The 23,389-nt window shown below is 37.6% G+C and overlaps 1 protein-coding gene across 6 annotated transcripts in view; it reads right to left on the bottom strand.

Annotated features, from left to right (window-relative positions):
* The window catches only part of DICER1 (dicer 1, ribonuclease III), a 72,323-nt gene that overhangs the window by 8,487 nt on the left and 40,447 nt on the right, over window positions 1–23,389 (bottom strand). For all 6 annotated transcript variants that reach the window (XM_031935743.1, XM_023205560.3, XM_023205557.3 and 3 more), the window contains 15 exons: window positions 22,832–22,964; window positions 21,674–21,916; window positions 20,897–21,051; window positions 18,384–18,516; window positions 17,472–17,547; window positions 16,605–16,744; window positions 13,646–13,825; window positions 13,204–13,417; window positions 12,927–13,080; window positions 11,373–11,555; window positions 10,995–11,100; window positions 10,383–10,558; window positions 8,652–9,426; window positions 5,101–5,256; window positions 1,159–2,047 (listed from right to left, as the gene is read on the bottom strand). In XM_031935743.1, coding sequence (XP_031791603.1) covers window positions 1,159–2,047; window positions 5,101–5,256; window positions 8,652–9,426; window positions 10,383–10,558; window positions 10,995–11,100; window positions 11,373–11,555; window positions 12,927–13,080; window positions 13,204–13,417; window positions 13,646–13,825; window positions 16,605–16,744; window positions 17,472–17,547; window positions 18,384–18,516; window positions 20,897–21,051; window positions 21,674–21,916; window positions 22,832–22,964 — 3,713 coding nt within the window. The remainder of the gene's footprint in view (window positions 1–1,158; window positions 2,048–5,100; window positions 5,257–8,651; window positions 9,427–10,382; window positions 10,559–10,994; window positions 11,101–11,372; window positions 11,556–12,926; window positions 13,081–13,203; window positions 13,418–13,645; window positions 13,826–16,604; window positions 16,745–17,471; window positions 17,548–18,383; window positions 18,517–20,896; window positions 21,052–21,673; window positions 21,917–22,831; window positions 22,965–23,389) is intronic.

Below are 23,389 nucleotides of genomic sequence, written 5' to 3'. Positions count from 1 at the left end.
AAAGAAGACCGTCTTCTTAACTTGAGCTATTATAGAAATGAATTTACCACAAACCAAGAGATTGAGAAAGAAGAGCTGTGAAAGGAAGCAAAGGCAGGTAAACTGGTTGTCATTTTGTGAAATTGATCCATGTTAAATCAACATGTCTATTTTCTCACAGTGATTAAAATAATACATCCAGCTGAGGAAACTGAGGCAGGGACCGATGGTGACTTGTCCCAGAATAAGCAAGAAGTTAAGAAGCAGGGACTGTGCTAGGAGAGAACCCAGGTCTCAGAACTTCCAGCAGAATGTAGTTGAAAGCCATGTATCATTTTTCCTCCATAATGAAAATTAGGCTTTAGTTTCATCAGTCTTTCTAGTCCAGAGTCAGATAGTTTTTCCCTTTTTGGTTTTTACATTTTGCTGATCACCTTAACCTACACTGTTTTTATTATACAAACTACAAATTTTATATTTTGCTTTGGTATTCTGAATTCAGGCACTTACACCTCCAATACGGAAATCGAAATGTAAACTTCAGCTGTGTTTCACAATCTGAAGCTGACTTGGGTGTGAGGGGCTTGTTCTCCCTTCTGATCTAATGGGTTGACAGCCTATTAAAGGGGGGGGAATACAGAGCACAGTGAGAAGTAGAAGATGACAGCAGAGTTACAGCAAGGGCCACGCAACCTTCTTGTGAAATCACTGCTGTTAATCTTTTATTCTATCCATCTTTAAAAAGACCCTAAAGGAGGGGTCCTTTTTGTCCAGGAAGAACAATAAAAGGCTGTGGAAATACATCCAGAATATACAACTAAATCAAAAACCAAAAGCAGCACTGAATGGGCAAGAGAAAGATATCTGGGGAGGATAAAATGGGGAAAACACATCAAAATACTAAGGTTCAAATTTCTCTAATTAGGCAGCATATAAAATGACACTGATGAGGGTATAATACGATAGCCATACTCCCAACAACCAAAGTTATAAAGCAATACGTGCTCCCCAAATAATAAAGAAAAGAATTCTTTCTTTTCCTTTTGTTCCCCGCCCCATCCCTTGAATATTAAGCACAAACACTGTACATGCATAGATCACCTTTTACAAGGCCAACACAATGTGATAAACACAAAGTCTCATTTTCCCAGAAATGAAGTCTGGTTGTGGGCTCCTTACCAGTGATAGTATTGTAGTGGTAGGAGGCATGTGTAAAAGCCTGGAGAAGATAAGCCTTATTCTTGAATCTGTAGTTGATTTTCTTTTCAAAATTTTCAAACCCCGATATAAGGTGATTCAGTGTTTTATCTGCATCTGGATGATCAAACATACATCTTGGTGGAATCTTCAAACAACCATATTCCAAGTCTTTCAATACAGAAGCGCGTGAACTGGCCACAGAAGCAGCAGCACAGCTCACTGAAAGGTTCTTTTGTTGGCTGTTGAAATTCTCCCGAGTAGGGCACAGGGCCTTTTCCCGATCAGTCCTTTTAATTACCGGGAGCACCTTCAGCCCCAATGAACAGAGGAAAAGCTGAGCAGCCCTCTCCCCACAGCTGGTTAAATAGCAGCCCAGCAGGGCTTCCACACAGTCCGCTATGCTTTTGTCAGCAATACACTGCTCAGTGTGCAAGTCGTAAGAAATGGATTGCTTTCCCGTGTCAACACCACAGTTTTCTTCTGATGGATTCCAGAACCCCACCACAAAGTCATCTTCTTCAACAGCTTTGCTAGGATCCAGATAGCACATTGCATCCCAAGAGCTGTAGTCAAAATCCTCAAAATCTGATGAAAATGGCATACTACCTAAGGAGGATTTTTTGGGCATTTTCCATTCATATGCAGAATCAGTGGTTGAAAAAGGAGAAAGAGAGATTTTCTTTACAAAAGCTCCTGACCCCATTAACATATTATCTATAAATCTGATATGTTCCTGATCATACTCCAGGAAATCATCTTCATAGTCAGCCTCTTCCTTCGGAGCCCTCCACATCAGGCTCTCTTCCTCCTCATCCTCCTCCTCGTAGTCCTCATCCAGTTTGCCATTCGCCAGCATGCAGTCTTTTGTCTGAAACAAGGGGGAATGGGGAAGGAGGGGAGACATAGCTGCTGTTTTTAAAAGGGTTTGAAACTCAATAAAAGCAAGGGTTATGGATAATTTCAAATGACAACCACAAATACTAAAAGGCAACTTTAAAATCATGGCCATTTGTTTTCAATTAACATAAAATAAGTTATTTAATCATACAAACAAAGTAAAACATGTTCCTTGAATGTTCGTTTTCTAAGTTATAAAATGACCTTTATCCAGTATGAAGCTTTAAGTTAAGGATTTTGAACATGGATATCAAGTTAAAATTAATGTCCACAATGCAAAACTTCAACTAAGAAGTCTAACTCTGGTAGGACACACAATGAAAGCACTCACATGCTGATCACAGAGATCTTCAATTTTGCTGACAAAACTTGAAAATGTGGTAATTTGATTTTCAAATTAATAAAATGAAATTCCAGATGTAGAAAAGCATTACCTTTGCAATTAAGCATATAATATAAAAACAGATAAAATCAATTTTTAAAATGCACAATAGGATTTTATAATAAAGTTTTTGTCCCTATTTCCACTTCAAAGTATACTTGCCACAAAAAACTACACTGCTTTGCTTAAAAAATAAAAGTGATCACTGCACTAAGCTATGAATTTGAGAAATTATGCTTTTCCCCTCCACTCTGAGCTACAGTAATCAGGGGAACAGATTATGGCATAACTGACAAAAATGGAAGAAAATTTAGACTAACATGAAACACAACAATCCAATTTCTGTCAAAAGATCTTTGCTAATTCCAATTTCTTTGGCAAAAGCTTATTTGTGAGTGACAACCTTAATAATGGGCTAGATTTCAGTAATGATGTAACTTTTTTGCAATCCTAGAAAGATGCCAAATTTCTGTTATGCAAGTTTTTAAAGAACCAAAAAACTTTACTTGTGAGGGGGGAAGGCGAAGGGTGTGCATCAATGTTGATTGTAACAACTTTCCAGAGTGTTCTGACAAAAAAATGTTGCAACCTTCAGGCATTTTTTTAAATACTACAAATATTTCATTTTAAACTAGACTCAAGATATAAACACTATATTTGTCTGAAAATAAATAGCAGTAAGCCGAGCTATATCTATAACTATCTTTTCACTGTTTTAATTAAGAAAAAAACACCTTTTCAAGAATAAGGAAGAACACCAAAAGCAACTATAGCGGCAGACCTCAAGGAACATTTCCTACTAAAAATCTTGTACTTTCCAAGGCATTATGAAGATGTTTTAGATTACTGTTTGGTCCTTAAGAAAAAAAGGGCCAAACTGCAATTTTTTAAAAATCATACTTTTTTTTTTAATTGAAAAAAACTTTCTGTATCTTTAGAAAGGTGCTACCATAAGCCAAAAGTGGCAGAGCACAAAAATCACAAAGGGCTGACTTTTATCACAAACTGTGTGATCCTGGGCAAAGCCTTTTAGTGCCTCTGGGTTTCAGATTCTTCATCTACAAAAGAGTGGGGTTCTACCTCGTAAAATGTTTTTCAAGAGCACTTCAAGCCTTTTAAGAAAAAACAGCCACATGAAATCCTTTCCTGTATCATTCAAGTCAACTTTGATACTTTCTTCTATCAAGAGGTGTTTAGCATGCAAAGGTTTTCACTTAAGCCCGTTTGCGGAAGGGCCAGAGCAAGGTAGGGAGAACGGCAATGCAACCAGCCAAAACCAGAGTATCTTTTCAACATCATGCAATGGCCTATATTTCAATACAAATAAGTTACTAAATAAAAATCTGAACAGTATTTCTAATGAATTCCAATAACCAAAGTGTCATCATAAACGTTAAGAAACATAAATTGAACTTTGTGTTGTATCTTAAAAAAAAAAAAAAATCAGTATGACATGGCAATGTCACCTTTATGCTACAAGTTTTTAAAAAGAGCCAAATACATTATGAAATGGTATTAATAAAGGAGGATGACTGTTATTGGAATGTTATTCGTAGAAATACAATGCCATTTCTAAAGTTCAAAATCTATATATTTTCCTCTAAGGTTCTACATATTTCTAAATTAGTAACAAATAATTGTTTGGACCTAACTTGCATTAAAATAACATTAAAATATTCCCTTAACACTTTCCAAATAAGTTCTAATTCTGTAATAAGACAAATACTACATGAGTTAAAAGCATCCTCAATAAATAGATAAAAATCTGAATAGTGTCACAGAACATGCTACCTGGAAATACTTAAAGGCAGATATATAAGATACACGTAACAGAAAGAGGACATGAAGAAAATGTGTATTTAAAAATATAACCTGTGAAAGAAAAAAATGGTATTATCATTGTTGGCCTGAAGTAAAAATGAAGTAACAATGAGCCAATTTATCTTTAATGCAAAATAAATCTCCAGGAAATGAAACTGTCTGAAGCATTGCCTTTCACTTTGGAAGAGGCACTAGAACTCCCCCAGTCAACCACCACCCCACCGATTCCTGCAGCTCGGAGGCCCTCCCAAGTGCCCTCTGGTGGCCTTCAAGACAAGACAAAATGAAGCAGCTGTTGCTGATATGTGGAGTCTTCTTAAGTCACTGGCAAGATTTAAATTATTTCCAGAAAATAACAATCTTTATGGATGATATTTTTTTTTAAGTTCACAGGAGTCCTGACTGAGAAAACCCTGAGCTACAAAAGCAAGATTTTATTGAAATTAATTATTTCACAGACAGACTGGAGATCACAGGTCACTGAAAAGTCATTTCACTGAACAGAGCTAAGGATCTAGGATAAATTGTAATAACAGCAAAGTGAAATTTTTTTAAAAAAGAGCAAAACTCAAAGCCAAAACATCACATACTCTATGCCTTTGGAAAAGAAGTAATAAAAATAGAAATTTGCCTCCATCAAAATTATAACACTATTTCTGAATTCAGTGAAAAGACAGTGTATTTAAAGGAATTAATTAAATATATCAAACATCTGCTCTATTATAAACATACCAAGAAAATGAAACAAAAAATTAATAAAACAAAATTCTTTGGCTCACCAAAAAGTAAATCCCTCCAGTTACACACACACAAAAACTTACCATTTCATCTTTTTCCCATTTATCTGTGTTGCTTTTGTCTTGATTTACTACATAACCAGGAGGAAGCCAGTTTACAGGGGGATCAAATATTGACACCACCATGCGGCTGGGCAGTCCCTTCTTTTTTCCAAGGCGATACAGATTACAGTTGCTGACCTTTAGCAGAAAATATTAGGATACTTATCCACAAATGACCACTGCTGGAATTCATTCAAGGCATATTAACATATCCTCAGTTAATGTTCCTCAAATTAATCAATTAATTATATGGTCATCAATTAAGTATAAGGGCTCTACAGTTTTTCCACCCATTCATGTTATAAAAAGAATATTAAATTCCCACATATTCTATACTTTTTTGGTGTAAATATTTCTGAATATAAGATGCAGAGCAGAAAAAATAACGTATACAGCTATGCAAATTCTTTATGAATGACTGAGAAGAATCGATTCAGACAATATCAAAGCCTTGAAAATACAAGCTGATGATATAAAATGCAAACTGCTAATTGGAATTACCAAAGTAGAAAACAACCCATATAAAAAGTCAAGATGTCACAATATTTTCAATGAAATGGGGGGAGGATGTCATCAGCTCTAGCTGCAAAGTGAAAACTGGCACCAAACAAAACTGAAACTATGTTATATTCCTAGAATTGAAGCCACAAATGGGATTTCAACTATAATGCTCTCTCAAATATTATTCCTTTGTTTTACAGGCATTTCAAGACACTTTTATTCAACTTTTAAAAAAATGAACCAAAAGGTTTCTGTTTATTTACATTAATGGAACAGCTTTACTGTCTATCCTCTACTCCGGTCTGTTTTTCCTAATGCCTCTATCTCCTTCCTAATTGGCTCACATCATTGCATTTCTGTCAAGTTATGACTTGGAAACTAGGGCCTAGAATTGTCAATCCCATTTTCATTTTCATAAAGCTGGGTACCTCATTATTAAGTACTTCATTAGCCCTCTTCCCATGTAACTCAACTGCTGTTTAAAAGACACCCCCCAAGTGAGAGGCACTCGACTGGGCAACCCTGACGGAATCACGGCAGCAGGAGAGGGGGCAGTCCTCATGACACACAGGCTGGCAGGGACAAGGAGTGCACGTGTGACCACTATGGCCAAAAGTACTCTCCCTCTCTGCCTGAAACGTAGCAGGCTGAAGTAACTGCCCGCTTCCCTTTCCAAGCTAAGAGAACAAAGCATCACAAGTGCCAAGAAGAGGATAAAGTGCAACGTGGACCCACGGGAGGGAAATCACATTCCAAGTTGACAGAAATGGTGGGCGGGATGAAGAAAAGTGAGTTACATAAGGTCTCAGATATGGGGCAAAATTCTGGACACGTAGAGACGGGAGCGAGCACTCTGCAGAAGGAAGGACAGAGCAAGGGCCCCAAGGCTGGGGGTCTGAGCATGGAGTCTGTCCAATGAGCTGCAAGGGGCTTCCACCTGCTTAGGATCCAAAACGCATCAGGGCTGAAAGGGCCTGAACAGCAGGCTGAGGGAGTGATCACTCTTTCTGCAAAAATAAGGAGTTGAAGGTTTCTGAGCAGACAAATGGACAAGTTTTGTAACAGAAAGCCACCTCCGTCTTGTCTTAGCTAACAGAGTATCCTATCCTACTGCCTATGCCACACTTGTCGAAGCCTCTGATACTTTCTTCCTGCAACCACCTCTTGGAAATCTCATCCGTTCTGAGAGCCTCCATATGGCGACTACTCTATAAAACCATATCTGAATCCTACCGTCGCAATTATCTGAACATTTCCACTTCATATTCCATGAGGTCTAAAACCTCAACTCTAACCTTGACTTCCCACATTTCTCCCTACCTCCCTGCTACTGCCACTGCCCCTACCCCCAAGTTGCCAGTTTGCATGGTTGTTACGACTGTGCCTCCAGTCCACCTCAAGATCATCCTGGGAGATCTCGGACACACTCCTGACTCTCCTGGATGAACAGTTAGGTGACCTGACAGAAGCCCATTCGACTAAGTGTGAGTACCCTCATCTGCAAAACAGGGATGTGTCGGCTCCTTCCCAGAGGCTTAGCGAAGAGTAAACGAGTGAACACCGGGGAAATGCTTGGTGTGCTGCCTGTTGTGATAGTTCTATCCCAAGCGGCTAGTGTGATGGGGAAGAGCAAGGTCTCCAAAGACAGGCTGTCTGTATTCAACCCAAGCTCTGCCATTTACTTGCCAAGTGACCTTGGGCAAGCTAACTTCTCTAGCCTATCTTCACCTATAAAATGGGGAAAATTAAAGTTTCTACCTCTCAGAATTGTAAAAATTAGATTAGGCTTATATATATGTGTATATATATGTGTGTGTATATGATTATCTTTTAGAGTAGTGCAGAGTAAGCACTTTTAAGTTGTTAGCTAAATTATTTCTTCTTACTCACCTCAGCCCCTTCCTCTCTACCAGAACTCTAGTTCTATAACATTTTCTGCTTCTGCTGTTGGTTTGGATTTGCTTTTCAACTCACACTACATTCTGCTACCAGATTAATCATTTTAAACTACCACTTTATTAATAGTTCCTTGCTCCAAATTCCTTCAACAGTGCCTACAACACTCAAAACACGTGCAAACTCCTTAGCCCAGCATTCAAGGCCTTCTACGACACAGCTTCATCATACCTGCCTTTTCAAGCCTTTTCTCAGGTATTTCCACACTTCCGACTGCTGTCACGGCTGCTTCCCTGACACTGACATGCTCTGCCATCTGTTCACTTTGCTTATGCACTGTCAACTTGCCTCCTCCATTGATGCCATCCTTGATTCAACAGTGATGTTCCTTCCTTCCTTCTAAGTGCTGCAAGTGATCAGCAGCTCTCTAAGGTATTTGTCCAGGAGGCTCATGTTGCCTGGCGATACTTCTTTTTCCATTTTTTCCCACCATAACTTGAATGTCTTACCTTCATTCCTTTTCTTAAGTCTTAGTCCATGCTGACTTTAAGAGCCCACCCTTCCTGGGAGCTATGGAGCATTTATTACTCACAACTCTGGTGTCACCCTCTTCACACTGGAGAGCAGTCAAGCTCTGTGAAGCCTGTTGTTACTCTCTCCCCTCCACTCTCCAAAACCTCGGAGATGAGCCCCTCCACAAGACCTGCGTCTTACTCCTGTCTATACACCTTGTAAGCCAAGATGTACCCTCTCAAATAAACGTTTAATTCAACAAAGCAGAAGCTCCTTGACTGACTACAATGCACATTTCTTCAAATCCCCTCAGGATCAAGAGGTGTACACACTTGCATAGTTTCCTTTGAACTGAATTTCAATCAAAAAGTAAGACACATGGAGATCAGCCAAGCCCCAAAACGTTGAGTGTGGGGTCGATGTAAAGCAATAGTCATCCACTGCCAGGTGGTTCTGCCACAGGTTTTCGCTGGCCCTGGTAGAACAAGGGAGCAGCTGTGCTCAGCCGGTGCAGCAATTTCTGAGCATGATACGTTCTTGTCGTCTGAGATTATCCAACACTGCAAACCACTTTCAGGCACACTGAATAATTAACTGCTCAAAATAAAAAAATCATCTCTTACCTTTTTGCTTCTCATATATGAAAGGCGGCCCTCATGAGCATCAGGGTAAGTGCAAAACAGATACGTGGTGATGGCATGCTTTAAAAAGGAGTCGCCAAGCATTTCAAGCCGCTCCAGGTTAAATCCATCACTAGCGTTTGACAGAGTCAAAGCCTGAAGAATAAGTCCAGGATTGGGGCCAAGAGTCCTTGAGGAGTACCCAATAGAAGGGCTCTGCTCAGAATCCATCCTGCCCTTGAGCACTTGAATAGCGTCTGTCGTACCAGGCATTACGGCCATCATGGGACTTCCATCTGAGGTAGATTTGTTAGCATTTCCATCAAGGTATTTATTACTCAGGAGAGTACATTCATCGCTGGGCTGGTTCTCATAATTGTATAAATTCTGAATGGAATATGAGGTAGTTGGTTGCATGGGTATTTCCTGCTTGTAGTAATTCAGCTGATTTCCTTGGCAAAAGTCTCTGTTAGCTAAATCATAACTGCCATTGGCGAGATTTTGATTGTAAGAAAGACCATTAATTGCTGTAAGATCTGCTGAAACTTCAACATGGAGCTTACCAGGGGACTCGCTGAGCAACGTTCTGCAGTTCACAGACATTTGGTCATGATTTTCTAGAGAGGAGGTTCTATTAGCACCTTGATGTGCAGCATTTTCAGGGACAATTGTGCTGTGCTTACAGTAATTATCATTTTCCGCTGAAGAGGAGTTAGAAATTGAGATGAAAGATTTGCTGTCGATAGATTTTTTCCACCCGAAGTCTAAGTTAGGGTATCTGCAAAGACATTTTTATAACTTTACATCAGATTCTTTGAGACAGCTAGGCTGAGAGCATCAGCAATTTGAATTTAAAAACAAAAACAAAGATCTCAAAAATGTACTCCTAAACTTTAGAAGAGAAGTAAGTTTCCAAGGCAGAATTTAACATTATTTGGAATTCTGCACAATGTGAATTATAAAGTGGGACATGGTTTTCTCTACTGCTTTAATCCCCGGCCCTAGACTCTAGGCGTGGTAGTTAAGAATGTCATGAAGCTTGCAGGCATCCTGCAGGACCTGGGGTCTAGCTTCATGGGTTAGAATCCCAGGCACTCTGGTTAACCCACTGACTAACTTTGGGCAACTTACATAAACTCTCTGTGCCTCAGCTTCTGCACCTGAGAAAACGGCTAACAATTCCTATCTCACAGCACTGTCTTAATGATTAAATGAGCTAACTGACACAGGGTACAGCATTTAAGCTAGTGTTTGGCACTGTAGTAACTACTCAGTAAATACTGCGGTTATTCCTATTATATTTTAAAACTCCTTCAGTCCTAGAACAGTCGTGATATTGCCAATTGGATAACCAAAATTAATGTGAGTGCTTAAGCCAATAGTTTTTTTAGAATGCAGAGATTTTACTAATGGGAAGAAAATAATGAAGACAAAGAACATGCTAAGGCTATTGCTTTTTAACATATGTTTGGATTTTTAAAACAAAAAACAGATTGAAAATGCTGATGCAGTAACAAAAAACAATTTCATTCTCACTCCAACTGTTACGGCTTAAGTAGCAATGGTTATTCTGACCTCAGATTCTCATCTCCCTCTGAGACTTGACAAGAACGTAAGATATCTATATTTTCTTTCTACTAAGAATTATGTTATATACAATTTTAACTGAATTCTGGTCTTCTGCAACCAGGATCTCATGATCCGTGTTCTTTCTGGCCGACTGCACAGGCATACCTAAAATCCGCAGGAAGTGATCTGACTCCCACGCCAGCATCGCTGGCAGTCTGGGCTCTCAGCTCCTCTGCAGTCAAAAGGCAGTGAAGGCGATAAAGGATGCTGGGGAGACAAACTGCTTTTCTCCACAGTGATGCTGGAATCGGATGTATAGCACAGAGTTCTGGAACCAGTATCTTCAAGTAAGGGGAAAAACGGACAGATAAATACAAAGCGCACACACAAAAGAATTTAAAAAAAAAAAAAAAGGGACCAATTTCACTAATGGATAAAGAAAATTACAAATGCTAGTAAAACTTAATTTTTAAAAATATTTGTAAAAATAATCCCTAAGGCCAAATGGGATTTATCACAGGATTTATGAGAATGATTTTGTGATATATTAATGGGCTAAGTATAAAAACAAAACTCTCAAGTTTACCAAAAAGAACATTCAAATAACATTCAACAATAATACTGATTAAAACAAAACAAAATCTGAGGATTAGGTAACGTTTAAAAAATCAACGAATCATGCATTAAACTTGGTAAGATAAAATTCAAACTTATCTTTAATAATGTTTAATACTCAAACAAATACTAAGTCATGCTAGTACAATGAACTATCATTACCTGTTTATTCTGCAGACTTTCCCATTTGGCTTTCCTCTTCTCAGCACTGCTTAAAGGAAGAGCTTTCCCTTTCTGATTCAAATGTCGAGGTGTCAAAAGATTAAGTCTGTAAGAATTCCAAAACAACTTTATCAAACACACAAAAATGAGTACATATTCATAGTGGTTCTTCAACTTCACTGTGCCCGAAAATCATCTGAAGCGCTCATTTAAATTACAGCCTCCTGGGCTACCCCTTGGGCAAGTCTGTGTGCAAAGCATCTCCTGATTTCAGAGAGTCCACGAGTGGGCAGGCAGAGAGTGAACCTCTGCGTGTCTAGTGATGTCTGGTAAGAAGGCCTCAAGTGCAATCCAAGTGTCATCTCTGAAGCTTCTTACCTTGAAGATGTATGGTCCACATCCAGCAGTGGCTGGTTGAGATTGGTTAGGTCAAGGTTATACTTTGTTTTATAATATTCTGCAAAAGTTTCATACTCAGGGGAAGGAAATTTACTGAGTGGGGTAAGATCAGTGTACACATCAGCTACATAAAATCGATGAGGCTGATCAAAATTGCGATATCTAAAAAAAAAAAACAAAAAACAATCAGTTGCTTTTTGGTTTAAATCAACTGTTCTCAAAACACAACTGTTTTTAGTATGGAAATTATGATTAAGAATTCAAAAGATTAAAAATAAGTAACAAAACTTTTTATTCCAAATATATTTCAAGTATGTAAGAACTGTATTTTTATTAAGTAAAAACGGACACATTATTGTCCCACTTTATTATTATTCTTGTTCTAAATATCTACATTTTGATAACACATGAAGCTAAATGGCACCTTTACATATCTATTTTATCAATATAAACCGTGTAAAAAACATACACTATGCAAATAAATACTTTGCATATTACTAATGCTAAACATTAAAGACACTTGTCATATAAAACGTATTACTGCATCATCTATGACTACAATAGTCCTGATAACTAAAATATGGTTTTGAGGTGCAAAAAGAAAAAAAAAATCAAAGATGAATTATAACTAGTACTATAATTATTTGAAAACTGTCTGTATTTTATTGCCCCAAAACTCCATTCCCTAAATTTTTATAGAAAAGAAAATCATTCTGGATTTACTATTTTCATAGAACTTAATATTCCTTATAAAAATTTTAAGAAATGAAATCATTATTTATAATCAAATTCTGTAAGACTTTGGAGACTAAAAGGATGGAGATTTTAAGAAGAAAGCCTACCAACATTACATTATCTGACCCTTTACAAAGGAAAATTCCTCATCTATAATGTTTTAGGTTTTATTTTGTAAGCAAGTAAACTGGAGAGAACAGGTCAACCTTAAGAGATTACCTATATTTTCTTTTCTTTCTTTTTCTTCCCCCATCTGTAGACCAAGCTGGAGTGCAGTGGTGTGATCACAGCTTACTGCACAGCCTACAAATCCTGGGCTGAAGCAATCCTCCCACCTCAGCCCCGAGTAGCTGTGATTACAGCATGGATCACCATGCCTGACTGACTAATATATTTCCTATTAGTAATTACAATGCTAAAGTCACAGCCCACTTATATTCCCACGTGAATAAGTGGTTTTTTTTTTTTGGAGAGTCTTGCTGTGTCTTGGAGTGTAGTGGTGCGATCTCCCCTTGCTGCAATCTCCACCTCCCAGCTTGAAGTGATTGCCCTGCCTCAAGCCTCCCGGGTAACTGGGACTACAGGTGTGCACCACCACATCTGGCTAATTTTTTGTATTTTTAGTTGAGACGAGGCTTCACCATGCTGGCCAGGATGGTCTCGATCTCCTGACCTCATGATCCACCCACCCTGGCCTCCCAAAGTGCTGTAATTTCAGGCATGAGCCACTGAGCCCGACCTAGTGTATCTTTTAAAACAAAGTATCACCACCATTTTTCTTTCCATTTAAATACCTACCTTGGAATGATAACTGCATCTTGGTAATCTTCTAATTTAAAAACAAAGGGTGTTTCTTTTGTATATTTTGTACTGGGAATGCCTATGCGAGCTTCAGACTTCTCAATATCTTCCATGAATTTAAAGTCAATATCCAAAGTGCTGGAGTCATTAACTTAGAAGAGAAAAACGATTCTTTAGCTTATTAAAACAAGATACAGATAAGTTTCATACCTAAGCTGTATATCTGTATATGTATCTAATTTAGAGTTATCAAAGTAAGAGATCTTTTTCTTACCAACATTAAGAGGTAGAACACAGTACGCTGAATCAGCATCTGTAGGTTTAAATTCTAGTGCAGGTTTTTCAAGCCGAAGAATATGTGAGAATATATACTGGTGAAGTCTTGTAATCAACTCAAGCATTTGTAGAGACAACATGAAACCAGACTTCTTCAACTCAATGGATATGGTAACCTCTCCAGAGCGTGTGTACACAGGAAAGTGTGGAATCTTAGCAAAAGGAAACATAAAGCACCCCTCAAAATTAACAGGTATTTTATTCCATTACAGTTAACTTCAGAAGAGAAATGATGGTTTCCAGTGCAGAAACAGAAGAGGCACCTTCATCTTTAAATATTAAACATACTGAGGTAACAAAAGGTACTTTCTACTAGTTTTTTTTTTTTCTTTTCCTAAGCAAGATGTTTTTGACATAAGCAGTCATTACCAAATATCTACCTGAGGTATGGGTTTGGCTGTCAGTATTCCAAAGCATCTTGTGGTATCTTCAGGAGGATAGAGCTTCCGCCTTCTAAAGTTGAGTTCATCAGGTAAAGGTGTAGTTAAAACCATTCCTATCACATACAGGTAACAGGGCTGATCAGGTTTGGGATAACTATCCCTCAAACACTCTGGAATCTAGAGGTGGAAAGGAAAATTAAGCGTCATGCTCAAGTATATTAGCCTCTTTTCCAGATGTCAGCAAGAAAACTAATTCTGGCTTTACTAAAAGCTGGTGAGAAAAAGCTAAGAAAATACCCAAGGCATGACACCTCTTAATTACTTAACCCTGTGGGGTAAGTCAGTGGATCTCAGGCCAGGGCTGCTGATAGTGGCTCAAGTTCACATACACTATAATGCACTGTTGACTATATAGCTAATACTAAAATTATATATAAAACAATTCAACACTGCAGGGCCTTTTTAAAAATACTATTCATTTGATCTATTTCTTTTAACAAGAAAACTCATCTCTTCCTTGGGCTTTTTAAGTACTAACTGTAGAGGATCAGAAAATAAAGTTAGGCAAATTTTTAAAAAATTACATATAATCCTATCACTCAAAGACAGCCTTTATTAACATTTTGATATACTGTATAATTTCCTAGACTCTTTTTTTATGTATAAATGTATAGAAACATATATACATTTATATTTTTCAATACAAATAAAATCACACAACACTAGTATATATTAGGGTATGTGTGTGTGTGTGTGAGATAGCCTGATTTTTATCCCATTACTATAAAGAGAATATCTGTCAGAGTCAATATGAACCAGTATCATCATTTGCAATGGCTACCTCATTATGTGAGTGAACCATAATTAAATGGAGATTGCTGCTAGGCTTTCAATTATTAACACAATCCTTCAGATTATGGTCTTGCAGTTCCTGAAAAGAACTGCATCTGTAGTTAAAAGGTACAAAAATGCTGGTAAAAGAGACCATTATATTTAATAGAGAATCAGAAAATAAAGAATGTATCTATTAATAAAACAGGATGCCAAGCAGTACTATGCTTTTCTTTTTTTGTAGAGACAAGGTCTCACCATGTTGACCAGGCTGGTCGGATTTCTGACCTCAAGTGATCCTCCTGCCTCAGACTCCCAAAATGCTGGGATCACAGGTGTGAGCCACCACACCCAGCCAATACTGTGCTTTTCCAAACACTTATCATTAACGACTTTATTACATGAAACTAGTCTCACGTGAAAATTTGGTATGAGGGAAACATGCATTTTGGGAAGATGGGTAATATTCATGATTGTTAAAAAACTAACATGATTCTGAATCTTGAAAATGCTAAGCTGGATGCAAAATTGTATAAAGAAAACTGCATAAGTAAAACCAAAGAACCACATATTTAAGCTAAGATACAAGCACAGCAGTCCCTGCTTATCTGCAGCCTCCATGGCTTCAGTACCTGAGGTCAGTCACGGTCCAGTAATAGGTGTGTACAGTACAGTATTTTGAGAGAGACCACATTCACATAACTTTTATTATAGTATATGGTTACAATTGTACTATTTTGTTATTACTGTGCCTAATTTATATCTTAAAACTATAATAAATATGTATAAACATTTTTAAAAGCATAATATATGCTATAAGTCCTCACTTAATGTCTTTGGCAGGTTCTTAGAAACTGGCTAAGGGAAACAACCAATTGGTAGAAAGAAACCAATTTTCCCACAGGCTAATTGACATAAACCAGTTAAATTCCTCCAGCATATTTCTGATCACAAAAACATCACCAAATTTCTAAATTAAAAAAACACTTTAAATGTTAGGCATTAAAAGAAATGTGAGCTATAGATACAATTAAGAAAGATGAATAAAAACAAGGAATATGATTATTCACCCACGTATTCCAGTTCAGGGCCAAGGGTTCCAGAGTCTATCCTGGCAGCTCAGGGCCCCGTGCGGGAACCCATCCCGGAGAGGACACCACTCTGTGGCAGGGCACACGCACACGCATCCCCATGCTCACTCACAGTGGTGCAGCGCAGACATGCCAGTTCACCTGGTGTGCACGGCTTTGGGATGTAGCAGGAAACCGGAGTAAGCAGACACGAGGAGAACGTGCCAACTCCACACAGAGACAGTGGCCCTGGCGGGGAATGAATTTTTTTTCCTCGTCGACGTTCTAATGAAACAACGTTGAGCTGTTGGAGGATCCGGTACTATCTGCAGTTTCCACTGCATTTAGTAGTGCGGGTCTTGGAACATACCCTCCAAGGGTAAGCGGGACTACTACACACAGCAAAATTCTGCTTTTGCTTGGGGTTCTTATGAGGTAACAATATTAACAAATATTTTTAAAATAAATACTTCAGCCAAGTATGTCTATTACTAGAAGTCAGATTTAGAGATGCTTTCATGTGTGAGCTCTGCTAGGATGCCCACAGATTGAGCTGGAAACAGTCCATGGAAATAACTTATTTCGATTCCCAATGGCCCACATCCTAACTCTTGACAGATATTTGTGCTTCTACCTTCCAGTGTACCTGTCATCTTGAGGGCATCTTTTCACTTGCTTATTTTATCATACAAATCCTCTTCTGTCTTAGCCCCAAATCATAAGTAAAACAAGAATCACACCACTAAAATGAATGAAACAGAATGTCTATTTAAATGAAATAAGCTCATTCTGGATAGAATATGAGAGATGGGTCCAAGAATCCTTTTGAGAAGAAAAACAAAAGCAACCACTGAAGTGGAAGAGCACACAGTCTACATAAGGAAGGAAAGAGGCTGATCTGAAAGAAGCTGTGAATTGGAGAAAGGAGCTGAGATCCAGAGTGGGCCAAACTGCAAGGGTGTGGGAAGTCAGCCAAGCAGAGGAGCTGAAATGTGATGTAGCAGAAAACGAAGTCAGAAATGCTAGGTTTTTACTCTGTTCTAACCAATACTAACTGCTTTTGGGTAGCACTGCCTTCGTTTCGTGGAACCTGGCCTTCCTGGAACACTGGTCTCTTCTTCATCATGCAAATCAAGCTCTTCTTCATATTTAACAGTCTCTTTTCCAACTGGCATCAAATGGTCATCCAGTTCCCCTAAGAAATTTAAAGAGAGAATTAACACAATCCAGATTTTGACTATTTAATTAGTAAAGAATCTAGAACAGAACTATGTTAGAAGGACCTGGAAAAGTAATGGAAACTAAAGCACCTTTGCCTTTCACAATGTAAATGTAATCAGATTCACACTTCAGGCAAAGTCTATTTTGGCATCCATATGTACCAATATGAGCAGGACTGCAAATTCTGTTCTAAGGCTCAGAAACAAAAACATCTAAACATGACATCAGCACGTATCAATGCTAAATAAAATGGCCATGGAGAATGGGTCCACTTACACAGAAGGGGCAGGATTGAGAAAAAAAAAAAAAAAAAAAAAAAGAAACTGAGTCCATTTTTAAAAAAGGATTAATTTCTATACTAGTATAGACTAACTTGAGAGATTGATATATTAAAACACAAGTGTTCATGGTGCATGATTCAACAATTACAAAAATACCTTTATGTATTTAAAAGGAGTCATTAAAGAGAGCAAATAAATGACAGTTGTTTACAGTTAAGCTATGGAAAATAAAGAGCTCCCACAACACTGTAGGGTCTTCAAGTTACTAACACTTATATTTAAATTCACCAAAGCACACGAAGAGCAGCAAGTGAATAGCTCTACAAAATCCTTAGAGATCTATAAAGTCCTCTATATGCTTTTTTTTTTACAATGGTTGCAATTTATTTTTATTTGTATATGCTTTTCAAACATCCTTACCAATTTTGTGCAGTTTCTCACAGCAAATGAGAGCTACAACTCTTTCAGCCAATCGTACACAGCTCATTGGTGGACCCTGAAAATAACAAAAACCTTTCCATTGTATATGCACATCGCTGTATTACCTCTAGCACATGAAACACCTAGGAAACCACTGCCCCAACATCTTTAAAGTTCAATTTGCCAAAACAAAGTTCTTTATTTTTAAACATTCCAGCAAGTGTTTAAAAATTCTTATCTCCATATTTGAAATATTCATCTTTAGAAGTCCTGCCCAGTAAAAACTAAGTCATAATTAAGATTTTACAATTTTGATGAATTTAAATTTCAGTAAGATTTTAAAGTATCTTATTTTTACTAATCAATAAATATGTAACAAAAAGATTTATCAAAACACAGCTATAACATTAATAGTACTGAGCACCTTTTTATGTGCAATAGAAATTAGTCATCTTGGAATATTTGGAAATCAGTACTGGAACCAAGAACAGTATTACAAAAAGCAGATTTTTGAGTCACCAACAAAATAACTAGGACAACGCATAACACATTTTATATCACTCTAAGTGTCTAAGCCACAGTTGAATGACTCCTGTCAAAAATGTGCATGTTAGTAACACCTTAGAAGAAACTTCAGAGATCACCCAGTCCGGTTCTAAGTATCTGTAAATTAGACAGTCTATTACAAATATGAACATGTAGATGACAACAAAAGTGATCTATAAATTTACTTTTGAGAGTAAATTTTGTTTTTTATTTTTATTTTTGGTCTGTCAACACAAGGCTCCTGTTCATGAAAGCAGATTTTAAAATCAAATTTCCCTATAAATTGCAAGTTTTAGAAAAGCTGAAAAAAAAATCCACTAATGACATATTTTAAAATATAACAATCATTTCTTTTTCTAAACTTACAACAATGGAGGCTCGAAGAGGTGAGTTAATTGGCAGGTAAAGAGTTGAATAAAATGTACCATCAGGCAACTCTCGGGTTCTGCATTTAGGAGCTAGATGAGTAAACGGATCACTTGGTAATCTAGCACAGTATCTGTGAAGAAAAAGAAAGTCTGAGGCTGAATCTACAACCGAGAAAATATTGATATTTACAACCTCGAGTTTGATTTGTCATGTGCCTCTTCCCCTCTACTGATTTTGTATTTATATGTGGCATTTAAACTTTACTGCTTCAAACTTTGAATAAGACAGAACAGTGTTGTCTAACAGAACTCTGCAAAGATGTTCTGTATCTTCGATGCCCAGCAGGGCAGTGGCGGGTGAACACTTGAAATGTGACAAGTACAACTACGAAAATCCATTTTTTATTTTATTTTAAATTGAATTTTGATAGCCACATGTGTTGAGTGTTACCATAATAGAGCACAAAGTACTGTTCAGAATCCAGTAAGAAAACACACTGCCAACATTTTCTCCTTAATCATCTTATGTCTGCCACCAACTACCAGCACACGTGCAAGGAAGGCATCAGAAGAGGGCGGGACAGCCCAGTGCTGACACAAAAAGGACAGCAGAACTAGCAGCTCACTGAGCAACAGCACCAGGGAAGGTTGGAGCAGGGCAGAAAGCTAGCCCAGAAAGGGATGCTGGGACAGGACTCACATCAGGAGGGTGCTGGAATGGGCAGCAGCCCTGTGAGATTGTGACCTGTGCAGCAAGGGCACCTGACCCCAGTGGCAGTCCTACAGAGCAGGAAGACTAGCTACATACAGGAAGACTGAATACTAATTATTCTGAGGACAATGGGAGCCAGACTTCTGACTATTAGAGAAAGGAGGTACAAAGACAGAAAAGAGGAAATCTAGAATGACACCTCTAGCATCACACTGAAAATGGAGGTATCAACAGATAGACACTGAAACAAATACAGATGTAAACATGAACGAACAAACAAACATTCTAGCTCTGTCCACTCAAAAACCTGGCAGCAGCAACACCCCGGTAGCAATGAATAAACCTAGTATCCAGTTCTTGGTTTCTAACCACAATTCATTCTCCACTAAATTTGAGGAAATTGCCAACATGGGTGGGGCAGTCTAGAATGTCTTGTGCCATAAAACAAGGAAGTGTTCAACAAATAATAGTGAGATGTTAAAAAGACACAGAAACTAGCTTTAAGGGGTTCCCACTGGCCAAATATGAAACAATTTTAACATCAAAACAAACAGTAAGTGATGATAGATTATAACCCATTAAATAAAACAGGAGTCCATAAGTTCACGCTGACATTAAAAAATGATAATATAAGAATGAATAAATGGAGAGAAGAAATGGATGGTAGAACGCCAACTAATAAATACAGAAATAATGGAGTTAGTAGCCATCATAGTAATAATCAATTTGGCCCAGAAATATCAAAGAATGCTTACACTAATGAATCAAACTTGGAAGAGGAATACATTTTTATACAAAGTATCTCCCCAGGAAATATTTACTAATTATAAAAGGGGTGAAAGGGAACGTTACAGTAGAGAAAACTGGCAGACTTCACTCAAGTGATCTAAGTGAAAGGACACAAATCAACATGGTGTGCAACTTGGTAAGTTGGGATGAGGACAAGACACCATCATTTCAGTGACGTGCTGCCCAAAAACGTGTAACCTGGGTCTCATCATGAGAAAATATCAGACAAACCCAGACTGAGAGTCAGACTACAAAATGACGGCCTATCATGTTCCAAAGTTTCAAGGTCATTAAAGTCAAGGAGAAACTGAAGAACGGTTCCAGATTGAAGGAGACTTAGGAAGATGTGACAACAGGGCATGAGGACAACTCCTGACTCTAAGGTGGATCCTTTGGCTACAAAGAACATTCTCATGAAACTGAATGAGTCTCTCTTGGTGTCTAGGTGAAGGGCAAAGGAGAATTCTAGTATTCTTGCAACACTTTAAAGTTTGAAATTGTTTCAAAATAAAAGGTTACAAAGAAAATCTTATACTTGCTCTTTTATTTTGTCTCTGAATAGAAATTATCCTGATATATAATCCAGCAAAGAATCTGCTCTTCTTAGCTCCTAGAAATTTTATTATCAGCTCTGGACAAAGTAATTAACAATGTACCCAAAAATATAATCTTACTTTATTGCTAGGGGAAAATTTAACATTACCCAATGGTTATGGCACAAAACAAAAAATTTCAGGATTTAGAAAAAAATTGGTGAGAATTATAAAATTAAATTAAACCTAATTTAAAATGCCTTCATCATGTTAGCCTTGCCAAGGAATACTGAACTTTTATTGCTGCACAATACTGTTTTTGCCTTTTGATTAAAAAAATGAAAAAAGTAACTTTTCTTCATCGAAAATATGGCCTAAGAGAAGACTGGTAATCGCAAAATGTAAACAATACAAAATGTACAGGTTTAAACTGTGCAACATTCCCAGGTTTTCCACACAAATGACATGATGCCATACCTATTGATGTGTCCAATGGCCGTGTTGATTGTGACTCGTGGACCACCATCGTCAGGCCTCAACACATATGGTGGGAAAACGTCATCATCATCCACGACAGGATCGATGTCAGTCTCACCAGTATCGACCGACTTGGAACACTTGTTTCTCAAGATCTGAACATTTAAAAAACAGAACTTATGATGAAAACACATCTTCTTTGCCGCATCCTGTCTGCCTCTGTACCTACAGAAAAAACTCTCTTGAAAATATCTGTCTCTCCTAAACATACTTCAATACTCCAAAGTCACCTGCTGCAGACACCTTCTTCCAATAAATCCCTCCCAGTTCCAATAATATGGAGACCCTCCCCATATGGTACAAAGTCTATACTGTACCGTGCCTACACACATACACACACACACACACGTACATATGACTGTCAGTCTTTCTGAATGTAATTACCATGTCATCATTTTCCAATCACTCAATAACGTAAGCAGTCAACAGTTACTGTCCATATTTACAATGCAATTTCCCAGACATTCATCCCCAATAATGTATGTGATGACCATTTTCACTGTTATCTTATTGTGCCCTTTCAAACACTTTGTATAACACTGCTGGGTCTTTGTAGTCATTCTCAACTTCCTTACAATGTACACAAGGTACATCTCTTTTGAGATTAGCGCCTGTAGATAAAACTCATTATCTGTTTCTATGGACACAAAGAATAACAAATAAACCATATTAATTTTTTTCCCAACCTGCCAGCATATATTAATCTCTTGATCTTACCTTTTCAATAGCTTTGTAAGTTTTAAGGTCTTCTTCAAAACTTTTTATTTTGTCTGTATCTGCTAACATTATATAATTAGAGATGGGTGCCCTTGCTCTTCCTTTAGATTGAACATAGGATCGATATTCTGTGGGCAAATCAAAACGAACCACCAAGTTGCATTTTGGTATATCAACACCCTCTTCTACAATACTTGTTGCAATAAGCAGGTTGGTCTCATGTGCTCGAAATTTCCTAAGTACCTGAAAAAAAAAATCCACCAAGAAAAGCACTTCTAAGAAAATTTCCAAAACAAAAAAAAAATACTAAAAGTAAACGACAACTGTTATTTCTGACACACATGCTCTTGGGCATTCTAAATCCTTAAGGCCAGGCTAAAGAAGATGACAGTATCACTGAAAACTCAGGATGCATGGAAACATGGACAAAGAAGCTGATTTAATGAGACTCTCCAATTCAGGATAAATTAAATGGTAATATAAGCTAGTTTTCAGACAGTTAGATCTATTAGACTGGCTCCTGGTCTCTCCAAATTTGGAGATTATCAAACAGCTACAAAGTAGAAAAGGCCTTCAACAGGAATTATTCTGCTAATTTTAAGTTAAATAATAAAGTTTAAATAGGTTTTTGTGTACAAGCCAGAACATGGTATTAGGTTTTAGCATCTTTACAATGCTGTTTCCTGTATTAAGACCTTAAAAAGCACAAAAACATTTAAGCTAAAATCTACAAAATATAGTGCTGTTTTTTTAAGAATTCAAACAAAATAGGCCTTCAAATGAAAAAAAGAAAACACTTTCTAGGAAAAGATTTCAGTGTGTTAATTCATAGTCATATGGAATGTACAAGAGTTAAGGTCATACATGCTTTGTCTTTCCATGAAATGCAGTTGTGTGACATCAATCCAATCACAGGAAATAAGTTGGTTGATGGCAATTAAGACACAAATTTGGTTTGCCAGATAGCTATTCTAATTCTGAGCACATAAATCACTATACAGCTACCTCATGGGGACAGCTGCTCTAATACATAAAGTAGCATTCCATAATACAAAAAAATAATAATAATTCTGGGGAACTATGAAAAAAGGGAGACCCTATGGGCACTGTGTCTGTATATGTCCTGAAAACTGTTATTGTACACTTATTTTAAGTTACCTCTTCCTGTTTTCTGAATTCAGCTTCCATCTGCTTGTTGCGAGGCTGATTCTTCCCAATGCCATGTCCAGTTATAAAATTGCTACTGATATAAGCCAGCTCAGGATCTTGTTTGCCAGCTTCCTTTATCAATCTAAAAAAAGTATACACATTTGGAAGTTAAACGTTGCTGAGAGAAAATAAACTTTTGTTTTTAAAGTCTCCTTTAAAATGGAAGTACATGTTTTTTTTGCCACCATACCTAACAAAACGGTCTTGGTCCTTTTATCCCAACTGGCTTAAACAGAAATCACTGTCACTCTTCACCACATAGATCTGTTGACCAAGTACTTATAATGCCAAATACAAGATTGGTTTGTACTGACAAATGAAATGGTCACATTACCTCCAACAGCTGATTGGGCAATGGTGACTTAATAGAAATGTGGCCCAGGATGAGACTGAGCTAGTCAGAGAGAAACATGGATCCTCATAGATCTTGGCCTCGGAACAGGACGTCCAATGAAAAAAGCTCGACTCATCCCTCTACCAGTTCCACTCGCTCCTCTCCCAACTCAA

The sequence above is a fragment of the Piliocolobus tephrosceles genome, chromosome 6 (genome assembly GCF_002776525.5).
Source record: "Piliocolobus tephrosceles isolate RC106 chromosome 6, ASM277652v3, whole genome shotgun sequence".
Classification (NCBI taxonomy): domain Eukaryota; kingdom Metazoa; phylum Chordata; class Mammalia; order Primates; family Cercopithecidae; genus Piliocolobus; species Piliocolobus tephrosceles.
This window is presented reverse-complemented; position numbering and strand designations above follow the sequence as displayed.